An 18,956-nucleotide genomic window follows, 5' to 3' on the forward strand; every position below is an offset into this window, starting at 1 on the left:
AATGTTTCCTGAAAAAAAAAAGGGCACTAACAAGGTCTAGCAGTTGTAAAAAGTAATTTGTTTTAGCAAAAATTGCCTAACAACAAAATTTTCCTGGTACGAATTTTTAGCTAGAAAAGTGTTTGAAGGAAGCATGATGCACTAATGGTCTCTGAGACGTATTTTTACTAGAAATACATTTTTGACGTTTTCAGAAAAAAGGCACAAACAAAGCCTTATAGTTGTAGAAAGTAATTTATTTATCCAAAAATTGTCATACCACAAAATTTTCCAGGTAAGAATTTTCAACTCTAAAATTGTTTCCAGGAAACATGATACACTAATGGTGCTTGTAGACGTGTATTTACTAGAAATGCTTTTTTTAGGTTTCCTAAAAAAAATACTAACAAGACCTTATAGTTGAAGAAAGTAATTTATTTCTGCAAAAATTGTAATACCACAAATTTCGCAGGTAAGAATTTTCAGCTTCAAAAGTGTTTCCAAGAAACATGAGGCACTAATGTTCCCAGGAGATGTATTTTTAATAGAAATAAATTTTCAACATTTTCTCAAAAAAATACACTAACAAAACCTTGTAGTTATAGAAAGTAATTTGTTTCAGCTTAAATTGCCTTACAAGAAAATTTCATGGAAAAAATTTTCTACTAGAAATTTTTTTCCAGGAAACATAAGGCACTAATGCTCCTCGGAGACATAGTTTTACTAGAAATAATTTTCCAATGTTTCCTAAAAAAGGCACTAATAAGGCCTTACAGTTGTTTGAAGTAATTTGTTTCAGCAAATATTGCCTTACAACAAAATTTTCTTGGTAATAATTTTCAACTAGAAAAGTATTTGTAGGAAACATGAGGCATTAATGGTCCCTAAGACGTATTTTTAAAAGAAATACTTTTTTGACTTTTCTTGAAAAATGTGCTAACGAGACCTTATTGTAGTAGAAAGTAATTTATTTCAACAAAAATTGAGTTACCATAAAATTTTCCAAGTACTAAGTTCCTGCTTGAAAAGTGTTTCCCAGAAACATGATGCTCTAATGGTCCCTAGAGGCATATTTTTACTAGAAATACTTTTCCAAAGTTTCCTAAAAAATACTAACAAGGCCTTATAGTCGTTGAAAGTAATTTATTTCACCAAAAATTGTCTAACCACAAAATTTTGTAGGAAACAATTTTTAGCTACAAAAGTGTTTCCAAGAAACATTAGGCATTAATGTTCCCTGGAGACGTATTTTTTCTAGAATTAATTTTTCAATGTTTCCTTAAAAAATGCAATAACAAATCCTTATAGTTATAGAAAGTAATTTGTTTCAACAAAAAATGTCTGACCACAAATGTTTCCTGGTAAGAATATTTAGATAGAAAAGTGTTTACATTAAACATGAGGCATTAATGGTCCTTGCAGACATTTTTTACTAGAAATGTTTTTCCAAAGTTTCCTAAAAAAGCACTAACAAGGCCTTAAGAGTTATAGAAAATAATTTACTTCAGCAAAAATTGTCCTACCACAAAAAATTCCTTGTAAGAATTTTCAGCTACAAAACTATTTCCAAGAAACAAGAGGCACTATTGGTTCCTGAAGACAATTTTTTTTGAGAAATCATTTTCCAACGTTTCCTAAAAAAAGGCAATAACAAGGCCTTACAGCTATAGAAAGTAATTTGTTTCAGCAAAATTGCCTAACCACAAAATTTTCTTGGTACAAATTTTTAGTTAGCAAAGTATTTGCAGGAAACATGAAACACTAATAGTCCCTGAGACATATTTTTACCAGAAATATTATTCCAAAGTTTCCTAAAAAAGCACTAACAAGGCCTTACAGTTGTATAAAGTAATTTATTTCAGCAAAAATTATCTTACGACAAAATTTTGCTAGTAACAATTTTCTGCCACAAAAGTGTTTCCAAGAAACATGAGGCATTAATGTTCCCTTAAGACGTATTTTTTATAGAAATAATTTTTCTACATTTCCTTTTAAAATGCATTAACTAAACCTTATAGCTGTAGAAAGTAATTTGTTTCAACAAAAAAAGTCTTACCACAAAAGTTTCTTGGTAAGAATTTTAAGATAAAAAATTGTTTCCAGGAAACATGAGGCATTAATGGTCCCTAGAGATTTATTTTTACTATAAATACTTCTCCAACGTTTCCTGAAAAATGCATTAACATGACCTTATAGTTGTAGAAAGCAATTTGTTTCAATAAAAATTGTCTTACCACAAAATATTTCAGGTAAGAATTTTCAGCTTGAAAAGTATTTCAAGGAAATATGACGCACTAATGGTCTTGGGAGATATACTTTTACTAGAACTATTTTTCCAAAGTTTCCTCACAAAAGCACAAACAAGGGTTTATAGTTGTAGAAAGTAATTTATTAGCAAAAATTGTCTTACTACAAAATTTTGCAAGTAAAATTTTTTTGCCACAAAACTGTTTCCAAGAAACATGAGGCACTAATGGTCCCGGGAGTTGTATTTTTACTAGAAATAATTTTTCAACGTTTCCTAAAAAAAAAACGCACTAACAGGCCATACATTTGTAAAAAGTAATTTGTTTCAGCAAAAAATGTCTTACAACAAAATTTTCATGGTAAGAATTTGTAGCTAGATTAGTGTTTGTGGGAAACTTGAGGCACTAGTGGTCCTTGAGATGTAGTTTTACTAGAAATACATTTCTAATGTTTCCTAAAAAAAACACTAACAAGGCCTTATAGTTGTAGAAAGTCATTTGTTTAAACAAAAATTTCGTTATTAAAAAATTTTTCAGGCAAGAATTTGCGGCTTGAAAATTTTTCAAGGAAACATGATGCACTAATTGTCTTGGGAGAAGTATTTTTACTACAGGCGCAAGCACCTGCGCGAGCAAGACTCCAGGTGCAGGCGCACGCGCGGCAGGCTAGGAGCCCGCGCGCAACCAGGACTCCAGCCGCGCGCGAAATGGGGTTTCCTCAGGACCAAGTCGCTAGGCGCCCGCCTGACCAGGGCGCCCCTGACGCCAGAAACTGAATTTTCGGGATCTGGCGAATTTCTAGGCGTTTTTAGATATTTCAAAGGACCAGGACGGATTCTGAGCCTTCTAAAGCCCAGGGGAGGAGGCTATAAATAGGAGGGGCCTCTCCCATTGTAAAAGGAGAGGAATTTCGGATTCTTAGCATTCTTTGCTCTTTGAGTGTATAGAGAGAGTTTTTGGCCTTGGCCTTCAAGAGTGTTTGGCCACCCTTTGTAATCTTGTATTCTCAATACAAAGTAGGCTTTTCTCTTCTATATCTTGGTATTTTCATTGTCCCTTTTGGCTTGCAACATCTTGTGTGAAGTACCGGTGGAAAGATCCGAGGCTCAAGGAGGCTGACTAGTTCTTCGGAAGAGCTAGGCCGCACGGGGTAGATATTCCGCTGGGCTAGACGGACTTAGCCCAAATTTGACCGCAGGGAAGGGGGTGGTGGTGGCGTTAGGAACGTTAACTATTGGTGACAGATTTCGGTGGGTGAGCTAGCTTTTTGGGAAGTTCCTACTAGGCCGGTTTTTTAGACCGGTTTTTTGGGAACATTTGGTTAGGCACTAACAAATGGTATCAGTGTTGGGCGCCAGGTTCGACGTTCGAATCCCCGGACCAACAAGTGGGGGGGGAGGGGGGGTTTCCATCGCCCTCTCTGCCACGTGCTACCTATGCACACAATTTTACTAAACCCAATCCTAATCCGTTGTAGGGACTTGAACCCGGTTGTCTCTTGGGTGAGAGCCCAATATCTTGACTGACTAGACTACAATAGATTCTCTATCGATGAAAAATTTAGTCAGGATTAAATTTTTTGTAGTCAAATTAAGACAAAAATTCGGGTTACATTTCCTAGACTATGTTCTAAAATGGAGTTGGTGACATATGGAAGATAAAAGGGACATATTTTTCCATATAAATGGTGTTCTAATTCTCCAATCAACCAACGTGTAAGAGCCAAATCCGAGAAGAGGAATGTGATGCGGATACTGAAGCGGATGTGGTGTTTATGCGGATTTTCTATCGGTTTCCAACACGAATCCCGTACTATGCAGCGGATTGTGCAACGGATACTCGAGTTGGAACCAAACCCATGTATCAGTTTTGGGCATGGTTTCTAAAATTGGATGCGCGAACCAGCATGCCTATCAGGTTGAGCCAAACTGGTTCGTCATCTTCCTCTCGACGTAAAATGAATAAGAGAATTTAAAAACTCAATTGCACCATTTTTTTTATAGATTTTGACGAAACAAGAGGGAAAATACTCGAATATGAGTCCTCTTTCAAAATAACTCTTTCATTTCAAAAAATAATCACGATATTGCAATGACAAAAGTGATTCAAAAACACAATGCTCGTCGGTGAAAAATACAAATTTATAAACCATTTCTTAATGGATTATGACGAAACAAGAGGAAAAATGCTCCTAGTAAGTGATATATCTCATTCATAAATCAATTTGAATGAAAACAAATGGAAAAAAATGCATAAAAATTATGCAAAAATCAACTAAGAAACTATTGTGATCCTGGGCTAAGTACTTGGCTTTTTGTTACCTACCAGCCGATCTTTTTTAGGCCAGTCTTTTGGGTAGTATTGGCTAGGTACTTAACATTTGGTATCAGAGTCGGCACTTACGTTACGAGTTCGAATCCCGACGTGAGCAAACCTATACGAAGGGGGCGACCTAGCAGAAACTAGAGTGGGTCGTCAGGGCCGTCCTGGATGGTATTGTTAAACAAACGATCCGACGATTGAACGAACGATCTGACGAAACTCAATGGCTGACGGCACGACGAGCTCACGGTGGTGGACGAAACCACCACTACCTCACGGGACTAACGGAACAGTCCAAAACACTAACGACAGAGAGCGTTGAGCTCTCTAGTTTCACGGCGAACACAAAGTACACGAGCGACGAAGGAAAAATGTTTCCGTTAGGGTTTTTCCCCCTTTCATTATGTATTTAAGCTATAGGTTTTCCTGTCACAAAATGGCCTATGGGCCCAATACAATAACACCCATCCCATTAAGTCTAATCAAATAACCCTATGTACATAACCCAAATTATACAACAATTATGAACATAAATTACATCTAATATATATTTGAACATATCGTAACATCCCCCCTCAAATTGATGCTAGTGAGTCAATCAGCAACAATTTGTCAACCAAAAAATTATGTCGGGATTGAGACAATGCTTTGGTGAAGACACGGCCACTTGAAGATCCGAAGAAATGTACGGAAGAGATATTACTTGGCACTCCAAAGTGTTGCGGATGGAGTGATAGTCAACCTCAATATGCTTGGTGCACTCATGAAAAACCGGATTGGCCACAATCTGGATAGCACTTGTATTATCTACATGAAGCGGTGTAGATGAGGGTTGGGGAAACTGGAGCTCAGCAAGAAGACCGCAGAGCCAAATAACTTCAGAATACGCAGTAGACATAGCGCGATACTCGGCCTCGGTAGATGACTTGGACACCCAGTCTTGTTTCTTACATTTCCAAGAAATCAGTGCATCCCCTAAAAACATACACCAGCCAATAGTAGAGCGGCGGGTATGAGGGCACCCTACCCAATCAGTATCACTGTAGGCAACCAGACGTAGTGTGGAGCCGGTAGGAAAGAATAAGCCACGAGCAGGGGAGCTGTGCAGATAGCGGATGATGTGCTGAACTGCCACAAGATGAAGGTGCTGAGGAGATGACATAAACTGACTGACCTTATGAACAACATAGGAGATATCCGAGCGAGTAGTAGTCAAGTATATGAGACTCCCAACTAGTCGTCAATAGATAGTCGAATCACCAAGGAGAGTCCCTTCATGCTGCAAATCACCGTGGAGAAAGGCATTTTTCACATCCATCTGATGAAGTGGCTAGGATTGAGATGCTGCAATGGCTAAGATAGTACAGATTGTGGTCATCTTGGCAACGGGTGCAAAAGTTTCCTCATAATCAATCCCATATTCCAACCTATTCCCCAGGGCCACAAGGCAGGTTTTGTACCTATCCAACGATCCATCTGAACACAACTTGACAGAGAAAACCCACTTACTTCCAAGAGGTCGAATAGTAGGAGGGCAAGCCACAATGTTCCAGGTGTGATTCTCCTCTAGCGCTTGTAGTTTAGATTGCATTGACTTTTGCCAACACTCATGTGCCATAGCCTGTTTATAGCCAGAAGGAATGGAAATAGAAGACAAAGTAGCTACCAGAGATACAGGGGAGGGAAAACCATACCGGGCAGGAGGGTAAGAATGACGCATGGATCTACGAAGAGTGATGGGAGCAGGAGCAAAGGGAGGATCAAGAGCAAGCGCCATGTCAGGATGAGGAGAGGGCAGCGAGGTAGTGGGGTGAGGCTCATCAAAGCTCGGCAAACTAGACAGAGAGGCAGACGGTAGAGTAACTTGAGATGGAAATAAAACTTTATTTTCAAAGAAAATCACATTCCAAGAAACACAGACTCGACGTGCTTGGGGATAGTAAACATAGCCCTTTTGAGAACCGGCATACCCAAGAAATGCTCACATAACTGATTGGGTTGTAAGTTTATGCCGTTCATGATCAGGTAAATGCACAAAACAAACACAACCGAACGTCTGAAGATCAGTGTAGGACGGAGAATAAGCAAATAATTTAACAAAGGGAGAGACATGATACAAGATAAGTGAGGGCAGAAAGTTGATTAAATGAACAGAGGTAGAGAGAGCTTCACACCAAAACCTAGGAGGAACGGATGACTCAATGAGAAGGGTGCAAATCATATCAAGAAGGTGACGATTTTTGCGCTCAACAACACCATTTTGTTGGGGTCGAGGGACAAGAACGTTGAGAGATAATGCCTTTGCTTTGAAGAAATTTTTGGAATTCCACCGACATGTACTCGCCTCCAGAGTCAGAGCGGAGTACTTTAAGGTGAACAGAGATTTGTGTTTCAATGAGTGCAAGAAACCTCTTAAAAATGACAAAAACTTCAAACTTAGCCCGTAAGAAGTAGACCTAGGTAAATCGACTTAAGTCATCAATAAAGTTGACAAAGTATTTAATTTGTGTGCGGGACAACAAGAGCAACTCCCTAGACATCACTATGACTAAGGTCAAAGCAGTGAGAGGCATGCGACGCATGATGCAGAAATGGTAGAGTTTTACATTTTCCAAGTTTATATGATGAACAGTCAAAATAAGTATCACGAGAAGTGCAGTCTTGATTGCCTAATAAACCCGATTTAAACAATGTATGAAGTATAGTCAAGTTTGGGTGGCCTAGACATCTATGCCACATCTTAGTGCCAAAGCCAACAACATTACTAGCAAAAGAAAGTACAGGAGAACGTCGAATAACAGTGGATAAAAAAACTTTAAGTGGAAATAGCATGTCCACTTTAGGCCCCTTCGCGATCACCTTCCTCGACGCTTGATCCTGCACAAAACAACCAGATCGAGAAAACTGAACATTACAGTTTTTATCTACCAATTGACCAACAAATAGAAGGTTTGTAGACAGGTCAGGAGACACAAAGACATTAGCTAACAACGGAGAGAGATCACCAACAACACTGATAAGCAGAGTGCTGCCATCAGCAGTGTTAATGTGAAGGTTGCCTTCATACTTTTTGACATTCGAAAGAGATACAACATTGTTGGTCATGTGGTTAGAGGCATTGGAATAAAAATACCATGGGTGAGTAGAGAGTTTTTGCTTACCTAAGATACCAAAAGTAGAAAAGGAAGATATGATCATATGTTGTACCATTTCAGGAGTAAGGGTGGTTGAACTGGCAGGTGCTGGTGGAACTGGAATGGTAGTGACTGGGACGACAGGCAACAATGCTACAGAACTAGAAGTACTGATGGTGTCATGATAATCGGTTTCCTCCTCCTTTTAGGGCATGTAGGACAAACGGCGATGTCATGACCCGACTTCTTGTAGTAGCTACAGGACCTCTTGGGGCAGTCCCAAACAAAGTTACCATAAGCCTTGCAGTGGAAGCACTGAATAGAACTGGTGTCTTGACCCTTATTTCTTCCTTGTGCTACATAAGCTACAGGAGCCGAGATATCAACCTGAACTCGAGGTTCCATGACAGCCTGAGTAGCAAGGCGCTGCTCCTCTCAGAGAAGTTCACTCAAACAGGCATCCAGTGACGGCACTGGATGACGATTCATCAGATGTGATCGAGCAATCTCAAATTCTGGACAAAGCTTCATCAAGAATTGATCTCTTTTACTGGTTTCATGTACGACTTTCACAACAAAGAGAGCAGCAACAGGGACATCCTCATAAACAATGTCAGTATAGTCAGCCCACAGATTTTGGAAGCCTGAGAAATATTCTTCAATGGAACGACTGCCTTGGGTGAAATTTGTCATTTCAAATTCAACTTGAAATCGACAGGCCGTACTGGTTTGACGATAAACCTTGTGGAGGTAATTCCACATATTTGTTGCAGTTCTGTAGGGCCTCAGATTAAGGACTAAGTGAGGCTCAATGGATCCAAGTATCTTAGTCATGACTCTAGCATCCAGGATGATCCATTTTGACAATGTGTCAGCATCGCCAGGTGCCGAATCATACCCATCAATATGGTCAAATCATTTCCTTGAACAAATAACCGGAACTGAAATTCTCAAGCACCATAGTTCTTGCCCGTGAATCGAATAGGAGAGAAATCTAACTTGTCTACTGACATGGTAAGATCGGATCTAACAAAATTCCCGATCTACCCTCATAATATCATAAATTCTAAATATACCCCCCCTTTTTGGAAATTTCAAATAGACCCCTACACTTTAAGAAATTAAGGATTTGCCCCCAAATTATTAGAAATTCAAAATATACCCCCACACCTTCAGAAATTCTAAATATACCCCCACACCTTTAGAAATTCCAGATCTGCCCACAAAATATCAAAAATTCTAAATAGACCCCAAAACCTTCAGAAATTTCAAATCGGCCCCCAAAGTTTCTCAAAATTTCAGAACGACTTTATGCCAAATAATTTTCCTCTTAACCGAACACGAGGGGAAAAAAAACGCACCTTTCTTTTCCCCTTCCGGCAAAAACTCTTTCCCGGCAAGAACCCCCTCCCCGGCAACAGAACCACCCGTTGTAACTTCTCATGCAACGAAATGACCCGTTGGAGCTTTTCTGACAACTTTTTCATGCTCCAACAAGATTTTTCGACAACCCTCGAAAGCACTGCCGAAAACAGAGTCGTTGGACAGTGTAGGTCATCGGACAGGGATGCTTCTGAAAACGAACGATCAAACGAATGCTTCGGGCGGAAAACTCAACGATCCGACGAATCCAGCTCTAATACCATGTTAAACGAACGATTCGACGGTTGAATGAATGATCTGATGAAACTCAACAGCTGATAGCACAGCAAGCTCACGGTGGTGGACGAAACTACCATTACCTCACGGGACTAACGGAATAGTCCAAAACACTAACGAGAGAGAGCGTTGAGCTCTCTGGTTTCACGGTGAACACAAAGTACATGAGCGACGAAGGAAAAATGTTTCCGTTGGGGTAAAAAAATTTAAGCTTTATGTTTTCCTGTTACGAAATGGCCCATGGGCCCAATACAATACCACCCATCCCATTAAGCCTAATCTAATAACTACATAACCCAAATTATACAACAATTATGAACATAAATTATATCTAATATACATTTGAGCATATCGTAACAGGTATGGGCCGTCCTAGGTGGTCGACTCGCAGCAGCTGGGCTTGGGGACAAGCCCAATCCCCAAGGGGCGTGTGTTGTTGTGGTCCTGGGCTAAGTACTTGGCTTTCCGCTACCTATCAGGCCGGTTTTTTAGATAGTATTGGCTAGGTACTTAATAGAAACAAAAAAAACCAAACTCAAACATTCGGCTTTGATACCATGAGAAATTTCTATGCGAAAATGAAATTGAAGATGAAAGGAAAAAAATGCACAAGCCAATTTTACATGGTTCAGTCCTAGGAGCCTAATCCAAGGAAGGAAAGAGAGAATTTTTTTTGTTGAATCAAAATAAATTTTTACAATCAATACAAGCCTAAGGATTGTTTAATTCTCTAACTAAGGATTCAAATTTCATTAATTTAAGAAATAAAAAATCAATCAAAATTTTCTCTTGATTTTAGGAAATCATGAAAAATCAATCTCCTAATAATCTCTTGATTTTAGTAATCTCTTGATTGATTTCTTATTAATTTATCAAATTATTATACAATTTGATTTCTATTTTTTAATTTTAAAATTAATTTAATTTCTCTCTTAATAATTTCATTGATTTGTCTCCTCAAATGTTGTAGCTATTTCTTAGATTAGTCGGGGGGCTTCGTAGGGGCTTCATATAAGGAGAAAATAAAACCTTTCAACAAAAGAGATCATGCCTTAACTAATTTAGTGATTAGGCTCTGTGGTGATTGAATGGTGATGAAATTCATATCCAAATCTGCTTCGTTGCATCTCAGTGGGATTTTTTAGAAGTTTTGGTTGTTACTTCCTAGCACTACTTCACCCAATCTTTATCAACCTTTTTGAGTTTGCCATTTTCTTAATTCTTCCTTTCATTTATATAGGCTTTGATCCCTTTCACTTTAGTATTTGGTATTTGTGGACTTAGCTCATAATCTACAAGAGACGAAAAAAGTATTGTGGACTTTCTGCTAGGGAAGTTAAGGGAATTTCTTCCCTCTTTTAACTGACAAAAAATTAAGATTAGGAATAGTAATGGGCACAAGAAAAAAACACTATGAAATTTCATTTGTTGTTTCTCTATTCAGCTGTGAAGCTTCAGTGATGTTTGGTTGCATAATACTCTTCTTGATCTGTTCAAAGATATCAATTTTGGTACTGCTAATTTTACGCTTTCACCTTGTTATTGAGCCTCTTAGCAACAAAAATAAGATCATCATCGAATTTTTGTCCTCTTGAGGGAAGTGCACCCCAAAATTTTCCAAATCAATGGCCAACAAAGGGTATTCGTATCTTTTTTTCTAAGTTATCAAGTTTCGTTTAATGAGAGTAATGACAAATGTTTTTTCTTTCCAGGATTGTGGCTCAAAGTTTACTCTTTGACTACATTGGCACTCAATTTGAATGAAGGGGTTTTTTTTTTTTACAAAATAGAAGCAAATTCACCTTCTGCTTATGTTCTCTCATACACAATCCAGGTTAAATGGACTTCTAGCTACCACTAGGTTCACTGGGCTTCAAACATGTACTATGAACTTGAGGCATGCCAGCTGAACTTTTGTCTTTTACATGCAAGGAAAAAGACATTAATTTTTTTATATTTTTTAAGATCATAATACCTTAGGAAGTTTGCCACCATAACACATGCTAAAAAATTCAAGAAAATTCAGTCTATAAACATAGTTAAAGTTTCACATGTAGCTCTAGAATTGGCAACAATGTTGGATCTCATTAATAGGCCCATCTACAAAAAAAATGAGTTTTTGATAAGGGGTTAATACAATCTCTTAAATTATCGGATAAGATCTCATTGTATTTATCCCATGTTGTAATTATCTTCTCATGTAAAGTTTATCTTTTCTTTTTTAAATTGTATAAATATCACCCTTAATTAATTGTAAAGGTATGGTTTTGTTCAATATCTGATATGGTATCAGAGCATCTCGATTTTCTGCATATGCCATCTTTCAAAATTTTTTCTGCCTCTCCACCTATAACTCCCTTTTTACAACACCCTCCAACAATTCAAGTTGAACCACCGAAGCATAGCCATTTCCATCGTTTCTTCTCTATCTCCCTTCGGCCATCAATGATGACCCTTCCGCGATGCTGTAAAAGCCTTTTCTTCCACTATTTCTTCTCTGCCTCCCCCCGACCATCTGTGTTGAGCCTTTAGTGATGCCACAAAAGCCTTTACATCCATCATTTCTTCTCTGCCTCCCTCGGACATCCGTGTTGACCCTTCAGTGATGCTGCAAAAGCCTTTACTTCCATCGATTCTTCTCTTCCTCCCAACCATCTAAGATGCTACAAAAGCCTTTAATTCACCGTTTCTTCTTCTCTGTTGCCCCCTCGACCATCCATGATGACCGTTTCGCGAAGCCGCAAAAGCCTTCCTCTTAATATTTTCTTCGAAATTGTCTCCTCACTCCTGTGCCAAAGTCGCGTCTCTCCTCACATAATCCTCACCACGATATCTCCTTATTCTCCAAGCCTTCTGGTTGATGTAGTTGTTCACCCAACATTTTCGAACCTCCCAGAGCCATCATCATCGTTGTAGAACAACCTACCCTGATGTTCCTGTCGTCACCTTCATTGCCAGTGCCTCTGTTGCTCTATTTGCCATCATCTAGTTGTATTTTGACTCTTCTCCCGTCGCCAAACATCATTGCCACTTCCTTTCCGAGCTGCCTCCTTCATTCCCTTTGACTTTGTTTCAACCATCACCTTTGTCGTCGCTGTCGACCTTCATTGCTGTCGTCTGCCACCGCTGTCAGCTCTATTAGCAACCACGCTTGACTGCACTGCACCAGCCTTCTCCCTCCATTGCATCATCTCAGTAGAGCCAGACATAAGTCCACTTCTCTTCGTCGGACAATATATTCTCTCTGATTCCATTAGCCCCAACCAATTCTAGTGCTATTGTTATTCTCGCCCTTTGGCTTCCAAAAACCCTCAAAACACATCTCTTCATGCGGACGATTCGCTCTCTCTAATTTCGTTTTCTCCAACCGTTACCTGTGCCATTGCTCTTCCCGTTCTTTTGCTTCCAAGAACCCTCAAAACATATAACTTTATCGAACGATGCGCTCTCTCCAATTCTGTCCGCCCCAACCACTACTAGTGTCATTGCTCTTCCCGTCCTTTTGCTTCCAAGAACCGTCAAAACATATAACTTTATCGAACGATGCACTCTTTCCAATTTTGTCCGCCCCAACCACTACCGGTGTCATTGCTCTTCCTGTCTTTTTGCTTCCAAGAATCCTCGAAACACTTCTCTTCGTCGGACTATACGCTCTCTCTGATTCCATCCACCTCAATCGCTGTTCTTCCCATCCTTTTGCTTCCAATAACCCTCAAAACAAATCTCCTAACAAAGCCAGTGCCAAGTTCATAGTTTTAGTGACTACGAGATAAGATTGACCTCTCTAACTGTGACCTATCTTTAAGGGGCATAGTAAAGGATTAAGATAATCCCTACGATTATCTGATAAGATCTCATTATATTTATCCCATGTTGTTATTATCTTCTCATGTAAAACTTATATTTTTTATTCAAAATTATATAAATACCACCCTTAATCAATTATAAAGGGTTGATTCAGTTCAATACCTAACAATTTTTTGCTTCGTTACATATGCTTTCATTTAGTGAGAGTCAGCAATGTCAGGCTGTTTCTCTAGTAGATGATTATACAAAATAAACATTTGCTTTCGACAAAAGAAACACCGGTGCTTCCCTTACATTCATTCATGTTTTTGTTTCGTACCAGACTCTGTAAACGTCTCTTCAGTGCTTTCATTGTCAATATTGGTGATCTTATGGAAGGGTGCTTGTTTCGGTAACTATATCATTCCCAGTTTTTCATGAAGATTATTTTGCATGGTTTCTATTACAGTTAGGACCTCTGAACTCCTCTTAACTAAATTGTAAACTGAGGAAAGAAAATGGGAAAAAGAATGATTGCTGGCATGACAGTTAATCACTGCCGCTGGTCCCAGGCGCTTCCAAAGGTTATTAAAGAAATTACTGCAAATCACAACCATAAGTCCACCACATAAAATAAGCAAATACCAACTACTCATCTTAGTTTCTTAACCTCATGAACTTGGCTTATTTAATCCATTTAAGACGTATATAAGACGGTTAGGATGCATTGCATTCTCCCTGCAATTGGCTCTTCATTGTCACTTCCTTCCTGTCTTCTCTTATTAATTTAATCTGTTAAATCGTCCGTTAAACTTAATTTAGTCCACTTGATAATATAATATTATAAAAAAATAAAAAAAATATGTGCTTAGAGGATGAAAATGATGAAGCAATTACTCTGGTTTCGGTTCCACTTTTGACTGGTCTCTCCCGTGATTGCAATGGTTCTGTTAGTTAAATAAGATAATAGACGTATAATCTGATTGTTTATGGAAATTAACTATTATGAATTTATCTGTTAAAATAAAAAATACTAAAAATTTCGGATAAGTTTGCCTTTCACATGGTCCGGCGGGAGTTCCAACACTTTGGAAAACCTGTTTCGGCTCCCGAGGGAAGGAGATGTAGCGCACAGTCGCGAGTCTCATGATTCTGACTTTTCTTGCTGACACCGACTAGAGCTGGTCCACTATTTCCTGAGGTCTTAGCCGCGCGCTACCTGTCTCTTTCTTCCGGACACGTAATCCAAGCCTCACAAGCGCATTTTCCTCGATTTAATCTAAATCTGTCAATCCTCCCTCCCTTCCTCCCGATACATTGCCCGTCGGTGGTTACGCTTTTAATTTTAGTTTTTTTTATTAATTTATTTATATTAAATATTAAATATATAATATTTTAATTATTTTTCTCGTCAATAGCACGCGTATTTAATGTAACTCACAATAAATGCGCTTGTCGTCACCGTGTCTCCCGTCGTGGATATCTCCACGAATCGCTACCGTCAAATCTTTCTTCTTTGCGGGTCCCACAGTATGTGGGATTGCTTCTTACTGTGGAACACTAAAATGACACGTGGGGGGGGGGGCAGATCAACGACAATGGTAGAGGTCTGACTCGTGAGTCGTGACATTCGCCGGCGGAATCGGATGGTCTCCTCCAGATAAGCTTTTTAATCCTTACGCGAAGCCGCGGCTACTCTTCCCTATACGCGTACACTATTACTCGTGTGGTACGTGCCACGGAGACGAGCCCACGTTGCGGGTCTTCGGAGACCCTCATCTCACCGATTGCTTTATCGATCTCATTCGTTCCCTCGTTCCACTCTCGTCTGTCCTTCTCTCTTTCCCCCCTGCGAAATCCCGAGCTCTCCCTCTTTTCTGTCTTTCTTTCTTTCTTCTATCCTTTTTTTTACCCCTTCTCTGAAATCTTCCTTTCAAACCCTAGTGATCCGCCTCGGTGCCGTGGCTTATCAGCGTCTTGCGCGGGAGTTTCGGATCTGTTCGATCGTGATCGGACTGGTCCGGACCGGGAGGACGAAATGACTCGGCGTTGCTCGCATTGCAGCCATAATGGGCACAATTCGAGGACGTGTCCGAACAGAGGGGTTAAGCTGTTTGGAGTTAGGTTAACGGATGGATCGATCCGGAAGAGTGCGAGTATGGGGAATCTTTCGCACTATGCCGGCTCCAGTGGTAATAACGGAAATAATCCGGGATCTCCGGATCATGCACCCGAGGGCGGTGGTCAGACGGATGGGTATGCGTCGGAGGATTTTGTACAAGGGTCTTCTTCGAGCTGCCGTGAGCGCAAGAAAGGTAATACTTGCTTTTACCGGCCTGGTTTCATGTTTAGAATGGCGGGCGTTTTCTAGTTGAGTTTGAGTTTTTTTAATTTTATCTGTTTTGTTGCTCTTGCCCTTATTTGATTGCGAAGCGAATTCAATTCTTTCTTATCTTTCATTTGTTAGGTTATTTCGATTTTTCTTCGGATAGGTGTCAGAGTTTTGTGTTCGGAGGAAAGCTTCTGAAAAGATGCCCTTATGGGTTGGTTGACTTCTTAGTTCATAGCCTGTGTTGACATAGAGAGTGAGAATTGTTTTCCATCTTGAATTGATCACGATATAGATTAATCTTCTTACACTGAAACTCTTTAGAACTCGCTTTTAAAGAATTCAAGTTACTGTTATGATAGGTCCATGTAGAGTCAATAAGAACCATTTTACACCTAGAACCGGATTGAGATACAACATTTAGGCATGGTTTAACACCAACTTAAAAATCCTTGGGACTGGTTAGTAAAGGATTGAGGTCCGTTTATGCTGAAGTTATCTATAATGGTAAAGAAGGTTACCATACTCCACATCTTCTGCGTAACAGTCAAGGTGGTGTTTGGAAAAAATATATATCGTGTGTTCAAGGTGGCTCTGCACCTGCTAAATGTTCCCTTCAAAATTATTGCATTTTGCTCTGAGCTGAAGAAGAATTGCCATAGACGCTCGTTCCTGAAGTCTAAATCATCTGCAGTAAGTGCATCAATATTTCAGCATAATCCTCATTATGATAGTGGTGAATTTGAAAAAAAAAAAGTTGTTAATGATACCTCCTAATTGCAGAAGCAACTCTCCTCCTTTGTGTTTCATTTAGTGAACTGTATTTGTTCGTGCGGTACCTCACTCTGAAGGTTTTCAACGATGTACCCTGTAACCTTTGATGTGATGCGTGACATACCTCTTGCATCCATTGAGAGATATGCATATGCACTCAGTTTGGCAGAAAATAAGGGGTAACAGGAAGAAATGTTGAGTTCCTGAAATTCATACAATTTGCTATGACATGATGAACAATGTTGAATGCAAGTCCCAAGTTTGTTTGATAAGATGGCACAAGTATGGTGGATCTCATTATCTATGGTTCTCATTTATCAGTACTCATTTAAGTAGAATTTCCAGCTCAGTTATAGTTACAAATTGACTTAGTCATGATCTATGTTGAAACACAAGTGATCAAGGCTTTTAGTCTTATCTTTGTGCTGAGGAAATGGGTGTTAACATACAAAAAAAATAAATGTAATAAAAGGTTTTAACAGAGCTGGTCTAATTGTTGTTTTATAGCTGGTTCACTATTTAGTGTCTAGAAACACTTCAAAAATTTCCTTCATCTTTCATGCAGTTTAGATTGACATCAGATGGTTTTAATTTTCAGGTGTGCCATGGACTGAAGAGGAACATCGCATGTTTCTCCTTGGATTGCAGAAGTTGGGGAAAGGTGATTGGCGAGGCATAGCACGGAATTTTGTGGTATCAAGGACACCAACCCAGGTAGCTAGTCACGCACAGAAATATTTTATTCGCCAGACCAATGTAACCCGTAGAAAGAGACGATCCAGCCTCTTTGACATCATAGCAGATGAGGTTAGTCTCTCTCTCACTCTCTCTCTCTCTCTCTCTCTCTCTCATATCTATGCCAATGTTTATGATAGTTGTTGTTATCTCAGCCTGCAGACACTCCCCCTGTGGTCTCGCGAGATTTATTTCCTGTCAACCATCAGCAATCTGAAATGCAGAGCAACAATCCTTTACCTCCTCCTTCCCCCCCTGCAGCTATTGATGAAGAATGCGAGTCAATGGATTCGACTCCTTCCAATGATGGTGAAACTGCCGTTCCAAAAGCAGAGAGTTCACAGTGCAGCTATCCAGTAATATTTCCTGCCTATTTCTCGCCCTTTTTTCCGTTTTCATTTCCTTTCTGGCCGGGTTACTCTGGGGAGCCAATGGAGAGAGGTACGCATGAAGTGGTAAGGCCAAGAGCTGTACACTCGAAGATTCCGATCAATGTTGATGAGTTGGTGGGCATGTCTAAGTTAAGTTTAACAGAACCAGTTGATGGGGTGGAAGCGGGTCATATGGCACCGTCATCGCTTTCACTGAAATTGCTTGAAGGCTCAACCAGACAGTCAGCGTTCCATGCTAACACTGCTTCAGGCAGTTCTGGTATGAATTCTAATAGCCCAATCCACGCGGTCTAGTGGGTGCTTGGAACTTCCAAGGTTAGACTGGTATTTTGATTAAATTCTGCAGAATTCGTGTTAATATATGATGAATAAACTGCAATCCTGTTTCGTATGAATCAGAAAACATTTTTTATATCCGAGGAATTTCTTTCTTTACAACACAGCTGGTTCATGGGGGAATGATCCTAACTACCCCCCACGGTTCCTTTTGTGATAACCAAAGAAGCAGGTCGGCTGGTTGGCATTATTTTTATTTATTTTGTTTCATGTTCTTAAAACCTTGCAGGCTTGCTACAGCAGTACTGGTTTATTAGTGACTGCTGAATCTTGTAAAAACTGACCACTGAAGTGAGTAATCTTGATGGAGCTTGGGCATGTTATAAATAGTTAAAAAGAACAGGTAGGTGATGGTCTTTGTATACCCTGTTGCTTCTGGTACGTCGTTAACATCCTTTCGTCCTCAAAAAGTGGCAGAAAAGAGACTAGTCACTGAGGCGGGGAATCATGTTCCTTTTTAAATGTCATACTGGATGAGTCTAACCTCTCCGTACTATATGTGGTAGACTTAAAAGTGAAACGCAACGTCATTTTACTTGTTATTGAGAACGACGGTCTTTATCTTTGCTTTTGGTACTATTGAGCTGACTTTTTTGACCCTTTCCGATAAGGTCGTTCCAGTAAGATCACTTTTGGAGGCCCACGTTCGGACAAATCCTTTGTCAAAATACTGATTTATTTATGTATTCTGTTCTCTCTATGATCCTTTTCTTGGTCTGGATGCTCGTAACCTCCTCATCTTGGGAGAAGCCCAAGGGTGGGCGCTATTGTACTTGGGTTTTTGTCATGAATGCATTTATTCTTTGGACTACTGGTACGTGTATTGGTAACTTCATTCCGAACAGGGAAGACGACGGTCAGAAAGGTTCTATCTGCTCTCTACGACACGAAAAATTTAATACATATGCACCGTTTATTAAAATTTACTTGTACCAGATAACGCAAGTGGTGCTCCCAAGGTCTCTTTTGTGTAGTTATAGAATCTTATCATAATAGATATCAATAGCATAAAATTTATATTAAGTAAAGGAGTTTTATAATATGTAAGTTTATTGTTAAAGATTTATGTTTGTATGTTTAAAATATTTTTATTTTATTAAAATCATGGCTGTTTACGGCTTGGGCGACATCAAATCAATTTCCAATTTTGTTTTTCTTTGTTAATTTATTTAATTCTTAAAAGGCTAAATCATTAATTTTTTTTAATATTACAATAGGCTTATGTGACCTTCATTTAATGGTAATCTATATAAATTTATAATAA

At 39.2% G+C, this 18,956-nt stretch overlaps 2 protein-coding genes across 3 annotated transcripts; one reads left to right on the plus strand and one right to left on the minus strand.

Annotated features, from left to right (window-relative positions):
• Positions 1 to 5,877: 5,877 nt before the first annotated feature.
• On the minus strand, positions 5,878 to 6,324 carry LOC137940641 (uncharacterized mitochondrial protein AtMg00820-like). Its single transcript, XM_068785794.1, has one exon. It carries the CDS (start codon positions 6,322 to 6,324, stop codon positions 5,878 to 5,880), a length of 447 nt encoding a protein of 148 aa, XP_068641895.1.
• Positions 6,325 to 14,955: 8,631 nt separating this feature from the next.
• LOC137940581 (transcription factor MYBS3-like) lies at positions 14,956 to 18,503 on the plus strand. Of its 2 annotated transcripts, XM_068785727.1 has the most exons (4): positions 14,956 to 15,441; positions 16,828 to 17,036; positions 17,120 to 17,671; positions 17,922 to 18,503. In XM_068785727.1, exons 1-3 carry the CDS (start codon positions 15,165 to 15,167, stop codon positions 17,648 to 17,650), a joined length of 1,017 nt encoding a protein of 338 aa, XP_068641828.1. In that variant the 5' UTR covers positions 14,956 to 15,164; the 3' UTR covers positions 17,651 to 17,671; positions 17,922 to 18,503. The 2 variants fall into 2 exon arrangements, with proteins under 2 accessions (XP_068641828.1, XP_068641827.1); XM_068785726.1 differs by having other exon boundaries at positions 17,120 to 18,503.
• The last annotated feature ends 453 nt before the right edge of the window (positions 18,504 to 18,956 follow it).

Source organism: Aristolochia californica, unplaced genomic scaffold (assembly GCF_029961685.1).
Source record: "Aristolochia californica isolate CCGP_79_NKW_82.1479 unplaced genomic scaffold, dmAriCali1.0.hap1 SCAF_9, whole genome shotgun sequence".
NCBI lineage: Eukaryota > Viridiplantae > Streptophyta > Magnoliopsida > Piperales > Aristolochiaceae > Aristolochia > Aristolochia californica.